This window comes from Chiloscyllium plagiosum, unplaced genomic scaffold (genome assembly GCF_037043375.1).
Source record: "Chiloscyllium plagiosum isolate Xiang-an unplaced genomic scaffold, Cpla_swu_hap1 HiC_scaffold_34, whole genome shotgun sequence".
NCBI classification, from domain to species: Eukaryota; Metazoa; Chordata; class Chondrichthyes; order Orectolobiformes; family Hemiscylliidae; genus Chiloscyllium; species Chiloscyllium plagiosum.
The window spans coordinates 18,334,708-18,353,712 of NW_028270172.1; the positions used below are offsets into that span (position 1 = coordinate 18,334,708).

The following is a 19,005-nucleotide window of genomic DNA, read 5'->3' on the forward strand; positions in this document are numbered from 1 at the left end:
TAATGATGACCATGAGTCAATTATCAGAAAAAACCCATCTGGTTCACTAACACCCTTTAGGGACGGAAACTGCTGGCCAACATGTGACTCCAGATCCACAGTAATGTGTTTGACTCTCAACTGCATTCTGGGTAATAAGGGGTGGGCAATAAATGCTGGCCTAGCCAGAGTCACCTCTATCCCTTGAATGATTAAAAAGGAAGTTCAGATGAGCTATTTTAAAAAGAGAATTAGATGTCCACTTGCAAAAAGATTTATTAAATGGATTTGAGATACAAATAGAAGTTTGGGAGTAAATCAAAGGAAACTAAATTACTCATTTAGACAAAAACATATGCACACGTTTCATAAAATCACAGAATCTCTACAGTTTAGAAAGAGGCCATTGGGTCCATTGAGTCTGCATCAACCCTCTGAACAACATATCACTCAGACCCAACCCCCACAACCCCCCTCCCCAACCACCCCACCACCACCAGTAATCTCACACTACCATGGCCAATCCACCTGACCTGCACACCTTTGGACTGTGGCAAGAAACCAGACCACCCGGAGGAAACCTACACAGACACGGGGAGAATGTGCAAACGCCAAACAATCGCCCAAGGCTGGAATCGAACCCAGGTTCCTGGCACTTTGAGGCAGCAGGGCTAACCATTTTATGAGCTGTTATTGTCTGCATGATTCCACAGCCACCTTTCCTGTAACTAGGCACACCTCCCCTCCTCACTGATCCAATCCAGTCTCACAATTCATTGGATCACCTGCTGAAACTTTTCCAGTGACTGCCACAAGCATCATGTAGGAAGCTGGCAAATAATGTGGACACTTTCGAAAAACAAAAATAATCCTTTTAAGGTTCAAAATTCATTTTAGCTTAAGATACCACATTCATACAAACCTCAAAACATATTCAAGGATATGCAATTTACCAATAATCCCCATTATTTTCAAGCAGCCATTTCCAGTCATCAGCTAATGCCCATACACAGAAGCAAACCTGTACCTGGTTTTTGAATGATTTTTGAATCTGTCCACTGGAATCCACCCAAACCTTGGTGTAACGGCGGATGCAGTAACTTTCTTGTACTCTGGGATTCAGTATTCCCGAAATCACTTCCATTAATTTTGCGTGAGGAATGGTGTCATAGGCACCAGTAACATCCGCCTGAGAAAAGAATTGTTTTATGTTTAATTCTCCAGTGCAACTTTCCAACTGGCCATCCAGCCTGGATTAGAATCACACAATCTCTATAGTTTAGAAAGAGGCCATTCGGCCCATTGAGTCTGCATCAACCCTCTGAACAATATCCCACCCAGATCCAGCCTCCAACCCCACCCCCATCCCCCAACCCAGCTCTATCTCCATAATCCCACACTACCACAGCCAATCCACCTAACCTGCACACCTTTGGACTGTGGGAGGAAACCAGAGCACCTGGAGGAAACCCACACAGACACAGAAAGCACTGAGGCTGTGTAAGATAAACGTATAATCTGGATGGATAATTCAATGCAGCACTGAGTCAATCCTGCATTGTCAGCGATGCCTCTCCTTCGGGCAGGTGCTCACCAAAAATCACATCTGTTGGTTGGCTGGACATATAGGTTCCTCTGGCATTACTCACAGGGTAGCAGGGCATTTTCCTCAATCCCTGTCCAACATGTCCTTCATGTGTCAACAAATTAGATTAATGGACAGTGACTTCATTTGTCATCCACACACAAGGCAACTGCCAGATTGGACTATAAAACAACAGGCTTACAAAAACAATTCATTGGCTTTGGCTTGAATTTCCAGCAAGTACAGTGGCACATGGATAGAATTTCATCCTTGCTTCTTTTTACTGCTTTCCTATCATGCAGCTAAGAGTAATTTCTTTATTTAACGTTATACTGAACTATCAAAAGGGACACCATTGAGATGCTTGCAGGTACAGGACCTCAAATCCAACAGCCTCAGGACGGAGGTCATGCTGGATCTCAGAGCTGTCCAGATTTCGGTCAGACACTGTGGGCCGTGGGCTGTTCAGGTCAAGCCAGGTCGGTTGGGGTCAAGGGTCACTAGCAGAACAATATAGAGAGTAGCAGACGAAGCTGGTAATTCAGCCTCACCAAAGTATCTAGTTAGGCTTCTTTTATTTTAGGCTTATTCAAGTAAAATTAATGCATGAAAGCTTGTAACAACATCCAGTTTTCAGACACCACAGGGTTTCTGGGAGCTATATTGTAATGGGAACACACTGAGGTTGTAAGTAGAAGAACAGACTTCAGTGGTTAGCACTGCTGCCTCACAGCGCCAGAGACCCGGGTTCAATTCCTGCCTCAGGCGACTGACTGTGTGGAGTTTGCACGTTCTCCCTGTGTCTGCGTGGGTTTCCTCCGGGTGCTCCGGTTTCCTCCCACGGTCCAAAGATGTGCAAGTCAGGTGAATTGGCCATGCTAAATTGTCCGTAGTGTTAGGTAAGGGGTAAATGTAGGGGTGTGGGTGGCTTGTGCTTCGGCGGGTCGGTGTGGACTTGTTAAAAAAAATTATTTTGTGGGTGGCACGGTGGCACAGTGGTTAGCACTGCTGCCTCACAGCGCCAGAGACCCGGGTTCAATTCCCGCCTCAGGCAACTGACTGTCTGGAGTTTGCACGTTCTCGCCGTGTCTGTGTGGGTTTCCTCCGGGTGCTCCGGTTTCCTCCCACAGTCCAAAGATGTGCAGGTCAGGTGAATTGGCCATGCTAAATTGGTAAGGGGTAAATGTGGAGGTATGGGTGGGTTGCGCTTCGGCGGGGCAGTGTGGACTTGTTGGGCCGAAGGGCCTGTTTCCACACTATAAGTAATCTAATCTATCTAATCTAAAACAGACAAACAGTGCGCTGAAGCCTCACAAACTGCAGGAGGAAAAGTCAAAGGGGGTAAGAAACTCCAAGTATCGGAGGACCAGGGGATGACGCACAGGCTTTGGTCCCAATACCGTAAGCATTCCGGATAGGACTGTTGTGAATGACAGGTTTACAAAAGAACAAAAGAGGACAAGTCATGCCAATAAAATTAGAACATAGCGGGGATGAAGCCAACAGCCACAACAAATGACATTAATACAGCACCTTTAATGTCAGGAAACATCCTGAGGTGTTTCACAAGAGGGTCAGCAACAAAATCTCACACTGAGCTACGTAAGGAGATTGGGTGCAGGTGGATTTTGAGAAGTGTCTTATCGGAGGAAAGGGAGACAGGGAGGCAGAGAGAACGTAGGAGAGTCCTCAGAACCTTGGGGCCTATGCATCTGAAGGCATGGCTACCGGTGATCCAGCAACTGTCATTGGGAATTTACAAAACAGCTGGATTACAGGAGCTGGGATATTTTGGATGGTTGTGAGTTGGAAGAGGTGACAGAAACTGGGAGTGACGAGGGTGTTCCAGCCAGAGCTTTGCTGTCCTCAGGAGCAAGTACAGTGTTCACAGGAACATAAAAAATAGGTGCAGGAGCAGGCCATTCGGCCCTTCAAGCCTGCACCATCATTCAATACAATCATGACTGATCATGCAATCTCAGTACCCCTTTCCCAGTATCTTGCCATACCCCATGATCCCTTTACCTGTAAGGGCCACGTCCAGCTCCCTCTTGAATATATCTAACAAACTCGTCCCAATAGCTTCCTATAGGAGAGGGTACCACAGACTTACAACTGAGTGCAGAAATTCTTCCTCATTTCACGGCTTACCTCTTATTCTTAGTTAAAGATCACACAACACCAGGTTATAGCGATGCTCCGAAAGCTAGTGTGCTTCCAATTAAACCTGTTGGACTATAACCTGGTGTTGGGTGATTTTTAACTTTGTACACCCCAGTCCAACACCGGCATCTCCAAATATTGACTCTTATTCTTAGACTGAGACGCCTAGTTCTGGTCTTCCCCAACATCGGAACAGTCTTCCCACATCTAGCATGTCTGATCCCATCAGGATTTTACTTGTTTCCATGAGGTCCGCCCTCATTCTACTAAATTCCAGCGAGTACAAGCCCAGTCCATCCAGTCTTTCCTTGTATATCAGAGTTGAGAGTGTGGTGCTGGAAAAACACAGCAGGTCAGGCAGCATCCGATGAGGAGAATCGGGAATGATGAAGGGCTTATGCCCAAAACGTCGATTCTCCTGTTCCTCGGATGCTGCCTGGCCTGCTGTGCATTTCCAGTGTCACAGTTTTCGACTCTGATCTCCAGCATCTTCAGTCCTCAGCTCCTCCTTTCCCAAGTACTGCAGAGATTTGTGCTTTTCAGAGAATTCACAGCTGTTCAGACAAACAGAAGCTTCTATCAACGGACAAATTGTGCTTCTTTCTACAGCGTTGGATGTGGGACCCCTCCAAAATCAGAGGCGGCAATGTCAAGAGATGAAGCAAGAGGGAACGTGGAATTCAGGGTGGAGAACTGGAATGTCCTTTGAGCCTGTTCCATCCCTCAGTGGCTTAATGTCATCCTCCCACTTTGGTTTTGTAACCCTTCATCCCTTTTGGAATGGATTATGCAACAAGGTTGAGTACAAGTTAAATAACACATCAGTAGCTGCCATTAATGGAAAGTCTGCAGTACATTGTCCTTTACGACTTCAGGTTTTAAGGAATTTTTTTCTTTTTTAATGAGAGATTTCAATTTATGCACACTTTGAATGGTTTACAGAGGAACCTCAATTATCCGAACAGCAGGGGCAGGGAGTATTTTGCTCGGATACTTGAATGTTCAGATAATGGAATTCCGGATAACATGGTTTAGCCAAGCACTGGGACCTTGCGACCTTGTCTGGATAATCTGAAATTCGGATAATCAAATGCCAGATCATCAAGGTTCCTCTGTAAATATTAACTCAGCTAAAATGCAGTACACATTAACAATCTGGTGTCTTGAGCTATGTGCATGATTCCAAGTTTCTACATGTCCTTCAGAAAGATATGAATCCTGTGGTTGCCATTACGGTGTTGTGATGGATGCAAAGGATCATGAGATACTCTTTGACGAACAGCTGGGATTTCTCCTGTTGTTCTGGCCAGTCTTTTTGCCTCAATGGAAAACAGACTAACTGGTCAATAATCTCACTGCGGTTTCAAAATATCAGCTGTAAGTTCCTGCACAGCAATGGACTGCACTTGGAAATTGATTGTGAGGAGTTCTTGAGCATTCTCAGAAAGTGAATAAGTTGTTACACAAATGCAATTAATTCTTAAAGGGGGAAAGAGAGGGAGAACAGAATGGAGACTGGAGAGTTTAGAAAAGCATTGCTACTCCTTTTGGATGGAGAGAAAATTCTTAAAATGATTTTTAAAAACTATTACTACTAATTGACAAATGCTACTTAGGTCATAAGAATGTCAAAAATTAGTTAGAATCATTGTATATAAGGGATTAATTACTTCTTTTTAAAGCATTCACCAGCAAAAATGGGTGGATTCAATTTGAGGTTGGATGTTTTCTCAGGTATCCTCAGAAACAGTACTAAAACTGGTCAGATTTATAAATGATTGCAGACTATAATACCCGCTCTGGTCTCAGCTCATCTACTGTTGAAACTCTGAACGCTGCCTTTGTTACACCCAGATTTGACTGTTCCAAAGCACCTCTGGCCAGATTCCCACCCAACAGTAAACTTGAGCTCACCGAGGACTCCCTCCCTGCAGGCAGACACACAGCATCTTGGGTTTGCTCATCTATCACTCGCACACTTGCTGTGCTTGGCTCCCAGTCAGGCAGTCCCTCAATTTTTAAAAATCTCAACGCGGTTTACAAATCATTCCACAGTTCCCTCCTCCCTTCCTCTGCAATCTCCTCTAGTCCTCAGTGATATTTGCAATCCTCTGATTCTGGCCTCTCGCACAACTCTGAATTTCACTGTTCCACTGGTGCTGGCCATTGCTTTGCCTTACCAGACTCTAATCTCTCAAATTCCCTTCCAAACTCTCTCTCCCTCCCTCCCTCTCTCTCTCTCTCTCTCTCTCTCTCCCTTAAAGTCCACCTCTTTGACAAAGCTTTTGATTTTCACCATGATATCTCCTTATGTGGTCCAGTGCTAAATCATCTTTGATAATGCCTTGCAAAGCACCTTAAACATTTTGATATGTTAAGGGCACTATAGAAATGCAAAACGTTGTCGTCAAGGAAGATTCAGGTTGCTGCCTCTTCTAAATACAGGGGAATCTCGATTATCCAAATACCAATTGTCCGAAAATCAGATTATCCAAAGGAGATTTTGAGGTCCCAAAAGAAAAGTTACATCAAATATGTGTTTCCAACAGTGATAGCATCTTTTGTTTACAGTGATTAAACAGGCACTGTCTCCAAATGACTGACCTCCCACCCTCTCTCTCCACACTTTCCCTGGAGTTCTACACAGGGGTGTACCCTAAACCACCCCCCCTTCCCCAGATAATCTGACCAACATTGCCCTGTACAGGGCAGAGGTGGAACCTGTCAAAACATTGCAGTAAAAAGTTGTGTGTGTGTGTGTGTATATACGTGCTATTTGGAGACTTACCCCAAAAAGGCAGCAGCAGTGCTATTGATGTCCAGTCCAGCTGCCCCAGAGAAGGGGCGGGGGCAGTTTTGGACCTGGAGGGGGAGGGGCAGTGTTGCACAGGGTTGGGGGGGTGGGGGCAGTGTCGGGAATGGTGTTGGAGACGGTTGGGGGACGAGGGGGGTGGTGTTGGACGGGGGCGTGAGCGAGGGACAAAGAGGCGGACGGGGTCTTGCACGCTGTGTACTTCTGCAGTCTCCTGAACGGGGAGCAGACCTTAAAAACTCCGAGCCCCAAAGGAAAGGCATTTAATCGATTAACAGAATAATCAATTATCCGAATGAAATACTGCCCGCCCATCTCGTTTGGATAATCGAGGTAGTCCACATGCTCAATGGTTTCTTGGATACTTATCAAACCACCTAGTTCATCGACAAAAGTGGCTAAACATCAACATACTTTTAGTCTAGCTTTAATGCGGGTATCACATGATATTTATCCATTTGTTGATATTTAGGGCAATATTTACTGTCAGATCAATCAGAACTCTGAAATTAATAAGCATAACGTGCAAATGAGAACCATGCAGCAGTGAACTGATTCAATGAATGGACATCAACGTTGCTAATAGGGGAATCCTTCAGAAATTGTCCTATGCAGACAGGCACAGTCTTGTAGCAAGGTTATGGCACAATTACGGAACATGTTGCAATTGTAACATAGCTAACGGAGTGCACAGGAAAGTAAATCAGAATCACAGAATGCCTATAACGCAGAAACAGGCCATTTGGCCCATCGAGTCCACACTGACCTTGTGAAGAGCATCCTACCCAGACCCATTCCCCGCGCCCCCCCCCCCACCCTATCCCTGTAACCTTGCATTTCACATGGCTACTCCACCTAGCCTGCACATACCTGAACAATTTAGCATGGCACAACTTGCACATCTTTGGACTGTGGGAGAAAACCGGAGCACCCGGAGGAAACCCGCATAAACACTGAGAATGTGCAAACTCCACACAGACAGTTGCCCGAGTGTGGAATTAAGCCCAGATCCCTGGCGCCGTGAGGCAGCAGTGCTAACCACTGAGCTACCGTGCCAACAGAACTTAAATAACTGTGAGATTAAATGAACTGTGCAGTGAAAAGGCTGGGTCAAATATTTAGTTTCCCTACAATTCCCTCCTATAACTGTTATTAATTCATGGGTCTGATTCACAGATTCCAGTATCTCCTCCAAGTACGAGACAAGAGGAGAGATTCTCACACAGGAATTGATCACCAGCAAGTCTGCTCTAATGCATCTCAATAAGGAGCCGTATGACTTGCCCCTCTTTAGCCCATGTGCAGTGACCAACTGCAGTGTCTCTACTGATGCCCATCTGAACTTGGCGCAGATCAGGATTGAACCTGTGACCTTTCTGTTGAGCGCGGCTCAGTTTTCAGAGATCACGTCAGCTCTTTGTTCAGTGAGCAAGAAATTCCAAGGGTTATAATGATCAAGGAAAGTATCAAGATGTTCCTCTCATCAACAGAACGATGTTAACAATTAAAAGTACTTAAGAAATTCAAGTACACTGAGTCTTTCAAGAGTATAGCGGTCAATCCCCACCAAGATGTCACATCACTATTGGCAATTAGATTAAAATTTTAAAAAATCTGAATTGGGATTTTAAACTCACTTTCACAAAGTAATAAGGACGATTCCCTTTCAATTTTCCAGCTTTTGAACTCTGCAACACAAACTCCTTCCATGCTTTGTATATATCGTCAAGGCCGAAGACCGAAGAGCCCATTAGGGCTGGATTCTGTTGACATTCATAATTGAGCACACCAAACAGGACCTTCATCTGGGAGTCTGAGCGTTGGATCTGTTTCGAAGGAATAATATTGAGAAACCGTTGAATGCCACAAAGGAGGACTCATAACCTCACATGCTACAGGGTACCACTCCTTCATTGTCGCTGAGTCACCTGGATCTACGTGCATCACATGGACCACTGTGGTTCAGGTCACTCACCATCACTTTCTCAAGGGCAACTGGGGATGGGCAATAAATATTGGCCCAGCCAGCGACACCTATGCCCTGCGAAACAATGTGAAGCAAAATTGCCCCGCACTAACTAGAAATCATTCCCTGTTAAAAAGTGGGCTAATTGCAGCAAGATGTGTCCTCCATTGCAATATCTCCTCTCCTTTTACAGTCCCTAGAGACAGTGGATGGACTTCCTTCCTGTGCCGCTCCTAAGGTGACCACAGTCCAATATCAGGCCCACATGCCCTGCCTTGGAAGAGATTTGAAAAGGAGGGTGTGTGGGTGCTCAGGTTTTCCCTCTCCTTTCATTCGGCTTGTTGGAGACACTGTTGGGGGGGGTGGAGGGACCCATCACTGACTTTGTGGGTGCCCCTTCTCCTCTTTGACCAGTCTGAGGCTGGTGGCTCCAATGGGCCTTTGCATTTTCTCAATGAGGTTCCACAGGCGCCCCCTCTTGGTAATGGTTTGCTGTGACGAAGCTAGGAGGAGACAGCTCGCTCTGTAAGTCTCGTGTCAGGCATGTGAATGATGATGTGAACCTCCAGGAGAGATGATTGGGCTGCGAACAATGCCTCAGTGCTGGGTGTTGGCCTGAGGACACTAACCCTGGAAACAATGACCACCCTGTCGGAGGATTTGCAGGATTTTTTTGCTCCTTGGATGAGCAAAGGGTTGGCACTGTGTGTATGTGCGCGTGCACACACATATATGCATGCCTGTCTATATGTGTGTGCACGTGCATGTATGTGCATGAGTGTGTTTGTGTGTGTACATCTGTGCATATGTATCTGTGTATACGTGCGTGTGTGTGTGTGTGCGCGCGCGCGCGTGCCGGGGGGGGGTTGTCTGATGCTGAATTTCACTGACAAGGATGCTCCCAAAGTGAGAGATTGGATCCACCCCATTCAGTGGCTCACTGTAGGTCATGGCCCAGCGTGGTGCAATGGGAGCACACTCTTGGGGGCCCTGTGAATGGTGGATGTGCAGCCGAGGGCACACACACACTGCGTGATGCCTCTGTGAGCATGGCAGTGATGGTTTGGCGCTCAGTCCTGGGGTGGGGACTGCAGCTCAATGCCAGAGGTTTGCCTGGTCTTGGTTGTGGACAAGAGGCGCCCCCTGCTGATAACAGTGCAGGAAGAACAGGCCCATCCTGTAGGTTCACTCCATTCCAGAGGGAAGCTACATGGGAAAGAGGTGAAAGGTTACAGTGAGGTGTATCGATGTGAGCATACAGGCTGTTTGAGTCCGGTTTGTAAAAGGAGTGGGTCTGTGGTGGAACTGTTGGTGACCATTGTAGACTGCCTACTGTCAGGCAGCAGGGGCAGAACGACGGACATTTGAACAGAACGCTCCATAATCCTTCTCCGTTGTCAAGAGTCGAAGAGGGCCAGGGATAAAGGTTGATGCTGCTCTCGGTTCTTGGACTCGGCTTGCAGGGGGAGATCATGACCACTGGGCCTGTGGACAGACATTGTAGGCTCTGCTGGAGGCTCTTCATCCACAGGCTGGAGGCCCCAATGAGGAGGATTTTGGCATAGTCCTTCTCTAGGCCAGGGGCAGGGATTCAGTGAATGGTGGCAGAGCCAACAGTTCCAGTCAATTCAACCTGATAAAACAGGCAACAACTGCCCTGTTACCCTCTCCCTGCCCACATGCCAGGAGCTCAAACACTCTTTCCTGATAAAACAAATGATTTACCTCCATTTCCCTTTCAGTATGTGATTCCAATAGGGGCCAACACCAGAGACAGGCCTGCCTTAGCCATGCCCAGGCCTGGCCCACTCCTCCACAATCCCCAATCTGGATGCCTGGGAGAGTGGATGCCTACTTGCAGAGTGCTTCAGAGAATATCTCCGGGACACCCGCACCAATCAAGTCCACTGCCCCATAGCTGAACATTTCAATTCCCCCTCCCACTCTGCCAAGGACATGCAGGCCCTGGGCCTCCTCCATTGCCACTCCCTTACCACCCGATGCCTGGAGGAAGAATACTTCACCTTCCACCTCGGGACCCTCCAACCCCATGGCATCAATATGGATTTCACCAGTTTCCTCATTTCCCCTGCCCCCACCTTACCCCAGTTGCAACTTTCCAGCTCAGCACCATCTTCATGACCTGTCCCATCTGTCAATCTTCCTTCCCACCTATCCTCTCCACCCTCCCCTCCGACCTATCACCTTTACCACCACCTCCATCCACCAACTGCACTCTCAGCTACCTTACCTCCAGCCCCACACCCCCTCCCATTTATCTCACCACCCCCAACGTTCCTAGCCTCATTCCTGATGAAGGGCTTTTGTCCGAAACGTCGATGTTCCTGCTTCTCGGATACTGCCTGACCCGCTGTGCACCACTCTAATCTTGACCACAATCCCCAATTCTTCCCCGATATCAGTGGGATGAAGGGACTGGATCAGGAGAATCGGTTGGATTGGAGCCTGGATTCAGGGGAAGTTTGCAGGGCCATAAGGCAGAAGAAACTGCAAAGGAAATGCACAAAGAAATCAGCAAATGATTTAAAAAAAAAAGACATCTTGCTATAATTGAGCTGAAAGCAGGTTTCGAGATGGGTGGCTTCAGCTCGTGCCAACCAATGGAGCATGGCCTGAGGACATCCTGCAGTGCCTTACAGCAAGTATAAAGTGCTTCCAAAATGTAGTCACTGTGGGAAATGCAAGAGCCAAGATTTGTGCACAGCAGGGTCCATTGATGTGGTCATGACCCTTGGGCCTGCTTTAGACACTTTGTGTGAGGGACAAACAATGGCTAATGGACTGGCAAGAACTTTCCCGGTCTTGTTTCAAATAAGAGCTGTGACACTGAGCAAGGAGGCAGACGGGGCCTCAGCTGAGTCTCGGCACCTCCAGCAATGCAGGACTCCCTCAGTCCTGCACCAACGTCTCAGCTTAGGTTGTATGCACTGGGTTTTGAACTCAAAACCATTGGACCCCAAGGGAAATAAAGTGTCACTAAACCAAGAGCGAGCGTTTACAAAAATCACTGTCAGGGCAGAGGTATTCCAGGTTTATCCGCAGCATGGTCCACACAAAAGGTTACTAACCTTCCGGAAGCTGCTCGCTTTCCTGGGGAATTGTGGCGCAGCCACGTTCCGCATCCTCACTATCGGCCGTAATCCGTTTCTCTTCGGAATAAACCGTAAACTGGCAGGGGGTGGTAAGGCTTTTTGCTGCTGTTTCCGTTCCAGTTCTTTGTTCAAGATTGGTTGCAGCTGTACTTTTGAGAGGTGGTTCCTGTGTTAGTTTTCAAAACAAAAACTCCTTTATCACCTCCCATTTACAATATCATATTAAAATAGTAGATAGCACAAAAATAAAGGATTTGACGAAAGGTTGCAAACCTGAAATATTAACACGGATTCTCTTTCCCCAATGCCAGCCAACTCGCTGAATATTTCTCATGTCTTCTTCTTACATTTTTTTCAATTTATTCTTTCATGGGATATGGGCACGGGCATCATTGGTAAGGATAGCATTTGTTGCCCATCCCTAGCTGACCTTAAACTGAATTTCTTGTTCAGCCATTTCAGAGCATAGCTGAGAGTCTGGAGTCACATGGAGGCCAGACCAGGTAAAGATGGCAGAAAAAGGGCTTTCGTGAACCAGATGAGTTTTTACGTCAAGCCGTGATAGTTACTTAGTGTTACTGAGACATCTATGTTTTGAATTTAAACTACCCCATGGTGGGATTTGAACCTAAATTTTGGTAAGGACCTCTAGATGACTTAACCTCTGGCATTACCACCAAGTCTTCCAGAATCCCAGGGAATTTTATAAATCACGTTTTAAACTACATTTAACAGCTAAATTTGCAACATAAAAGCACCCTGACTTAAGGAATAATGTTAAACGCAATTAAGCAAACTTTTCATTTTGAGTTTTTTTTCCCGCCAGAACCCTGCTATTTTGGAATAAAAACTGAAAATGCTGGAGAAACTCAGAAGGTGTAGCAGCGTCTGTGGACAGAGAAACAGAATTACTGGGGATTGAATCATACAGCACAAAAACAGACCCTTCGGTTAAATTACCCAAATCACCGACCAGACATTCCAATCGGACCTAGTCCCATTTGTCAGCACTTGGCCCATATCCCTCTAAACCCTTTCTATTCACATATCCATCCAGATGACTTTTATATGTTGTAATTGTACCAGCTTCCATGCACATCCGTGTGAAAAGTTACCCCTGGGGTCCCTTTCAAATCTGAGGAAGTGTCACTCAACTAGAAACGTTAACTCTGATTTCTCTCCACAGATGGTGCAAGACCTGCTGAGCTTTTCCAGTAATTTCTACTTCTCTTTCTGATTTACAGCAACCGCAGTTATATCAGTTCTTCTTGTAAATCTTTCCCCTCTCACCTTAAACCTATGCCTCCTAGCTTTGCACTGTCCTGCCTTGGGGGGAAAAAAAAAAGACTTTGGCTATTCACCTTATCCATGACCCTCATGATTTTATAAATCTCAGAACAGTGGACTCAAGTCATACTGAACTCCTTCACACTCTTCATCTCTGAGAAATCTCCTGTCTTTAATCATTCTTCAAATACACAATGTGTGAAGAAAATTTATTATTTCTTTCCACATTATCCTTCTACATGCTCTCCTGTAGTTTGAATTCCTCAATCATTTCTCCACAAACAGATCAATTCCACTTGTATCTTTAATCATTATTTTATTTCAAACCTCTTAAGTTTTAGTTTGTTTGAAATCTTCTTTGTCAATGGACTAAATGTTTTGTTTACCTTAAAAGAATGACTTTAAACATAAATAATATGAGGCCTTTCATTCTGTAAAAAGGTGTAATATAACTCATCATAGCTTTTAGTCAATATATGAATCTCCTGAAGGAGATGGTTAGCTTGGGAAAATAACGTTTTGCAGATTTCCCTGTGAAACTCAGCTCTGTGATTTGTTCATTCATAATACTTTTTTTAAAATACATTAATCAAGGAAGAACCTATACAGGTTTGAAGCAATTCAGAGAAAGTTTACCAGAGTTACACCAGAGAATAGGTGTCATTTGTCATTTGAGGAAAGGCTGAACTGTTTAGGATTGTATCTGGTGGAGATTAGAAGAGTAAAGGATCACTTTATTGAAACACATAACGTCCAGAGGTGTCTTGATAGAGTAGATGTGGACAGGATGTTTTTTCCTCTTTCGGGAGAATCAAGAACTAGGGGAACTAACTACTCTGTGAAAATTACAGATCACCATTTAACACAGAGATGAGATGGATTCTTTTCCCCCTCAAAGTGGGGTGAGTCATAGAGTCATAAAGATGTACAGCATAGAAACAGACCCTTCAGTCCAACTCATCCATGCTGACTAGATATGCGAAATTAATCTCATCCCATTTACCAGCACTTGGCCCATATCCCTCCAAACCCTTCCTATTCATATACCCATCCAGATGCCTTTTAAACATTGTATTTGAACCAGCCTCCACCACTTCCTCTGGCAATTCATTCCATGCACACAACACCCTTTGCATGAAAAAGTTGCCCCTTAGGTCACTTTTAAATCTTGCCCCTCTCACTCTAAACCTCTGCCCTCTAGTTCTGGAGTTCCCAACCCAGGGAAAAGACCTTGTCAATTTACTCTACCCCTGCCCCTCACGGTTTTATAAACCTCAAAAGGTCACCCCTGAGCCTCTGACTATTCACCCTCTCCCTACAACTCAAACTCTCAACTTTGCCAACATCCTTGTAAATCTTTTCTGAACCCTTCCAAGTTTTCTTTAATATCCTTCCTATAGGAATGAGACCAGAATTGCACACAATATTCCAAAAGTGGCATAATCAATGTTCTGTACAGCCACAACATGACCTCCCAACTCCTATGCTCAATGCTCTGACCAATAAAGGAAAGTATTCTAAACGCCTTCTTCACTATCCTATCTACCCGAGACTTCACTTTCAGGAGCTATGAACCTGCACTCCAAGGTCTCTTTGTTCAGCAACACTCCCCAGGACCTTACCATTAAATGTATAAATCCTGCCCTGGTTTGCCTTTCCAAAATGCAGCACCTTACATTTACCTAAATTAAACTCCATCTGCCACTCCTCAGCCCATTGGTCCATCTGACCAAGATCTCATTGTAATCTGAGGTGACCTTCTTCCCTGTCCACTACACCTCCAGTTTTGGTTTAATCTGCAAACTTACTAACCATACCTTCTATATTCACATCCAAATCATGTTTATAAATAACCAAAAGCAGTGGACCCAGCACTGGTCCTTGTGGCACTCCACTGGTCACAGGCTTCCAGTCTGAAAAACAACCCTCCACCACCACCCTCTTGTCTTCTCCCTTTGAGCCAGTTCTATATCCAAATGGCTAGTTCTCCCTGTATTCCATGTGATCTAACCTTGCTAACGTTCTACCTGAAGGGGTGGTGGAAGCAGAGTCTTTGAACAATTTTAAGGTGGAAATATGTAAATTCCGAATGAAATTATAGTGTGCAATTATAGTGTGAAATTATAGGGGGCAGTGTGCAGTTTAGAGGGGTAGCTGAGAATGCAGATTTGAGATTACAGCCATGATCTCACAAAACAGCAGAGCACGCTTGGGGGACAAAATGGTCTATTCTTACTCCTTCTTAATGCTGTCCATCTATGACTCCACTAACAAAAATGAAACATCTGCATAGATTCTGTATTAATGTGACACATTAGGAAATCTTTACGTTCTTGCTCTCCTTCTGTCCTCTAACCTTCCAATGGGAATTACACCTTCTGCTTGACTACCACAGAAAGACAATCTCACACACACACACAGTAATACAAACACACTAACTCAGACACAGTCAGATACAGCCACAGTCTCGCACACAGCTACACATTCTCACACACAGGTCTCAACATCACAGGATCCCTGACACAGAAAGGTTCTTAAACTGTGAGTGAGTTTGAGAGCCAGAATGGTTCAGGTTATAGTGATATGACAGCTTAATCCTTACCGGATACCAATCCTCTGCACCTCATTCCAGACACATTTTCTGTAGTAGAAAAGCATGTTTTTCATGAACGTTGTCTCCGTGATGTAGAAGAAAGACTTGAGCAGTTGTACCACATAGGTGCCCATTAACCAAACAAGAAACTTTGCCAGGATTTCTTCACGCAGCTGGTGCTCTGATGCAGGAACAAAGTGCGGCACTGGAAGACAAAAGAACTCCTTTAGATATAAAAGAAAGTTGGGTTAAACAAGTGCAAACATGAACGGGCACTGGACTTACATCTACAATAATCAGGCACATTCAGGCTGTCAGTTTGGATCACACAAATTTAATTGAGTTTAAGATCTTCTCCAAAAGGAATTAGGATCGATGGGTGCTTGTGACATTGTAAAGATTGTTTCAAGTGTTTATTACCACTAATCTACAAAGCAGCAGCTCCAGAAAGGTAAGAGTCTACTCATGCTCCAACTGCGACAGTGCATGGTACAACAGCACCTCTCGCTGACATGCAAAGATTGAAAAACTGATCGTAGGCTTAACCTAACGAACTTAATGGCCTTCAGCAACACATTAGTTGTGAGAAATGAAACTGGTTAGTTCTAGATGACATTATGAGACAATTAATCATAGAATCCCTCACGTGGAAGCAGGCTATTCGATCCATCAAGTCCACACCGACCCTCTGAAGAGCATCCCAACCAGACTTACCCCATCCCTGTAATCCTGCATTTCCCATGGCTAATCCTGCACATCCCTGGTCACTATAGGCAATTAGCATGGCCAATCCACCTACCTTACCCATCGTCAGACTGTGGGGGTAAACTGGAACACCTGGAGGAAACCCATGCAGACACGGGGAAAATGTGCAAACTCTACACAGTCACCTGAGGCTGGAATCAAACCAGAGTCCCTGGCACTGTGAGGCAGCAGCGCTAACCACTGAGCCACCATTCCACCCCAAATAGTTTAATTAATAGAACATAGAACAATACAGTGCAGTACAGGCCCTTCGGCCCTCGATGTTGCACCAACCTGTGAAACCAATCTGAAGCCTGTCTAACCTGCACTATTCCAGTTTCATCCTTATGCCTATCCAATGACCATTTAAATGCCCTTAAAGTTGGCGAGACTACTACTGTTGAGTTATGGATTACCTTTGGTTAGCCGAAGCCATGTACAATCATTCACCCTCATCTTCCACATTAGCTCACTGCAAGAGAATTTGTCAAACCTCCCCAAGGAAATAAACTTCTTCACGTTCTTCAGGAACCTGCATTTGTTGTGGTTGGAGCCCCACAGTTCATCTGGCACGACCCTGAGCAGACATTCTCTCACAAATCGGTGGACCTGAAGTGGACTGCTGTGCTGCTTCAGCAAATGCAGCAAGTCTATGTCCGAGCTAGGAGAACCTTCAATCCGGTCAGAGTCTATAGACACAGTGACCTTGCTGTTTGCTTCATGTTTCATTGCTACAGCTTCAGGTAGATGACTTGTCTGAGACCATAGGTCAGGATGTTGCAAAGATCTCAAAGGGTCCGCTCGCTCCTCCAAGTTGCTTTCAACAGCAGAACCATGTCCACGAGGATCTGTTCTCATTGAATTATGATCCTTTACATTCTTACTCAATAACTGACCCTGTTTTGGAGTTGGGTGAATGGTTTCACCAATAGGACCATTAGCTTTTGACTCTACATCATGACTACTGCAATCCACCTTTCTGATGGGAAAAGAATTTGAGCCAATGTTTCTCACAACACGTGAAGCACCAAAGATCTTTCTTCTTTTCCGGACATTCACAAAGCAATTTCTTGTCAACAGCTGCAGATAAGGGCACTTCTTATGATTCTCCAGCAATCTAAAGAAAATGTCTCTCATTTGCCAGTAGCGCTTTGGAAATCTCTTCTTTCTCCAGTAACTGTTAGGCTGCACCTGTATTTCCTTCTTCGCAAATGTATCACTGTTCAAGAAGATAGATTTCACCAGCCTTTGACTGCCTGTGCTGAACCCCAGTAATTGATTTAGTATAAATGCGTTTGGCAAACATTCCCTGCGATTAGTGCAATACATTATATTTCCTCTTTCAATATAAGTTGTAGCCCATTTTCTTCTATTCTTCGTCGGTTTGGCATTTGTAGAGGTTTGCGATGGTTGTCTAGCATATAGAGGGCTTGGGAAGAGACTATCTGTTCCTTCACACTGTCTGAGTGCATCAATGTTCTTTCCAAAAGTAGATTTACCAATTTGCATATTGCTTACAATTCTAGCTGTGAATCTGCCACCTTGATTAGAGTCTCTGATTCTAACTTGGTCTACCTCCTTACTCTTTTGTTGTTCTCCAGTATCTGCAACTGTTGGGTTATTAACAGTCCTCTCAGAATCATGTCCTCCCATTGCGTTTTTAGCCTGTGGCCTTGTCTGCTCTGAATTTTCTCTTTGAGCCACAACAGGATCAACAGAAGAAATAATCGCTTCATTGCACATGAAGTATCCAGTCCTATTGCTTTCAATTCCTCCTTCTTCAATCACTTTGGCTCCTTTGGCAGCTGAACCTTGTGTTTTGTAGCCTACCCCAGGGCTTTCCTCCCCTGTGCTCACACGTGCGCTGTATTGGAGACCTTTGGGTTCACATTTATCGATGTTACTACCTTTTCCTTTCCATTCACAGGCTCCATTACTTGGTCGATCAGTTGGCATGCTAGATTGCTCAGTTATTTCTGAAGGTTTATTTGACTTACTTTCCAGATCTTCTGTTGAATGAACTGCTGCACCTATCACCCACCCTGACGGCTGCCTGTCCTTTGACCTCTTTGCAGGAGGCACAGCGTCATCATCACTCCGACATCTTTTCAGCGACTTTACATCCGCAGTGACCTTTGATGGCCACCTGCTGACAACACCTTCGAGTCTAGGCCTCTTGGTGGGTTTTCTCTCAGGAACACTTCGGGTTCCTTGATGTATCTGCCTGCTAGATACAGCAGCTATTGTTCCATTGGCGGCTCCTGCTAATCTCTCCTTCTGTTTCCTGCCCTTTGACAGGATCCCTTTATAAAACTGGACTTTCTTTTGGACACACTTTAATGAAATATTGCACCAGTGTTTGGCTGGGTTCTGTCTCAGCCAGGTAGAAGGGAGTTTAGTGCCACTTGCAGTGAGGCTATAGATGGGAACTCCGCACAACTGAAAGCAGCAGCTTGGTGGAACCAGCATAAACAAGGAGCAATGCTCCAACAGATACATCATGACATCATCTCCAATTCGGCTGAGCAGTGTTTTCCACAGGATGCTGTTCTTGATGGTAACTGTGGTGGGATTGGGTTGGTAACTACAGATGTTGGGGGCTGATCGAATAGGGATGAAGCTTGATTCGTTTACACATGCGTAGCCAAAGCTTAGCACATTCCTTTTTCTCTTGTCACAAATCCTCTGAATTACTCGCAAAACCACATCACTCTGTGCAGATAGCTGAAAAGGAACCCGAGAAAGAAAACAAAAATCAGGTAG

The 19,005-nt window shown here is 45.2% G+C and overlaps 1 protein-coding gene across 4 annotated transcripts in view; it reads right to left on the reverse strand.

Annotated features, from left to right (window-relative positions):
* The window catches only part of tert (telomerase reverse transcriptase), a 63,158-nt gene that overhangs the window by 41,839 nt on the left and 2,314 nt on the right, over nt 1-19,005 (reverse strand). For 3 of the 4 annotated variants that reach the window (XR_015752831.1, XR_015752830.1, XM_043719416.2), the window contains exons 2-6: nt 16,659-18,966; nt 15,508-15,703; nt 11,595-11,784; nt 8,177-8,365; nt 1,007-1,168 (exon numbers count right to left, since the gene is read on the reverse strand). Coding sequence is in view for 2 of the 4 variants with exons in the window: in XM_043719416.2 (XP_043575351.2) it covers nt 1,007-1,168; nt 8,177-8,365; nt 11,595-11,784; nt 15,508-15,703; nt 16,659-18,966 (3,045 nt within the window). In the remaining 2 variants the exon portion in view is untranslated. The remainder of the gene's footprint in view (nt 1-1,006; nt 1,169-8,176; nt 8,366-11,594; nt 11,785-15,507; nt 15,704-16,658; nt 18,967-19,005) is intronic. The other variant, XM_087978529.1, reaches the window with a different exon arrangement.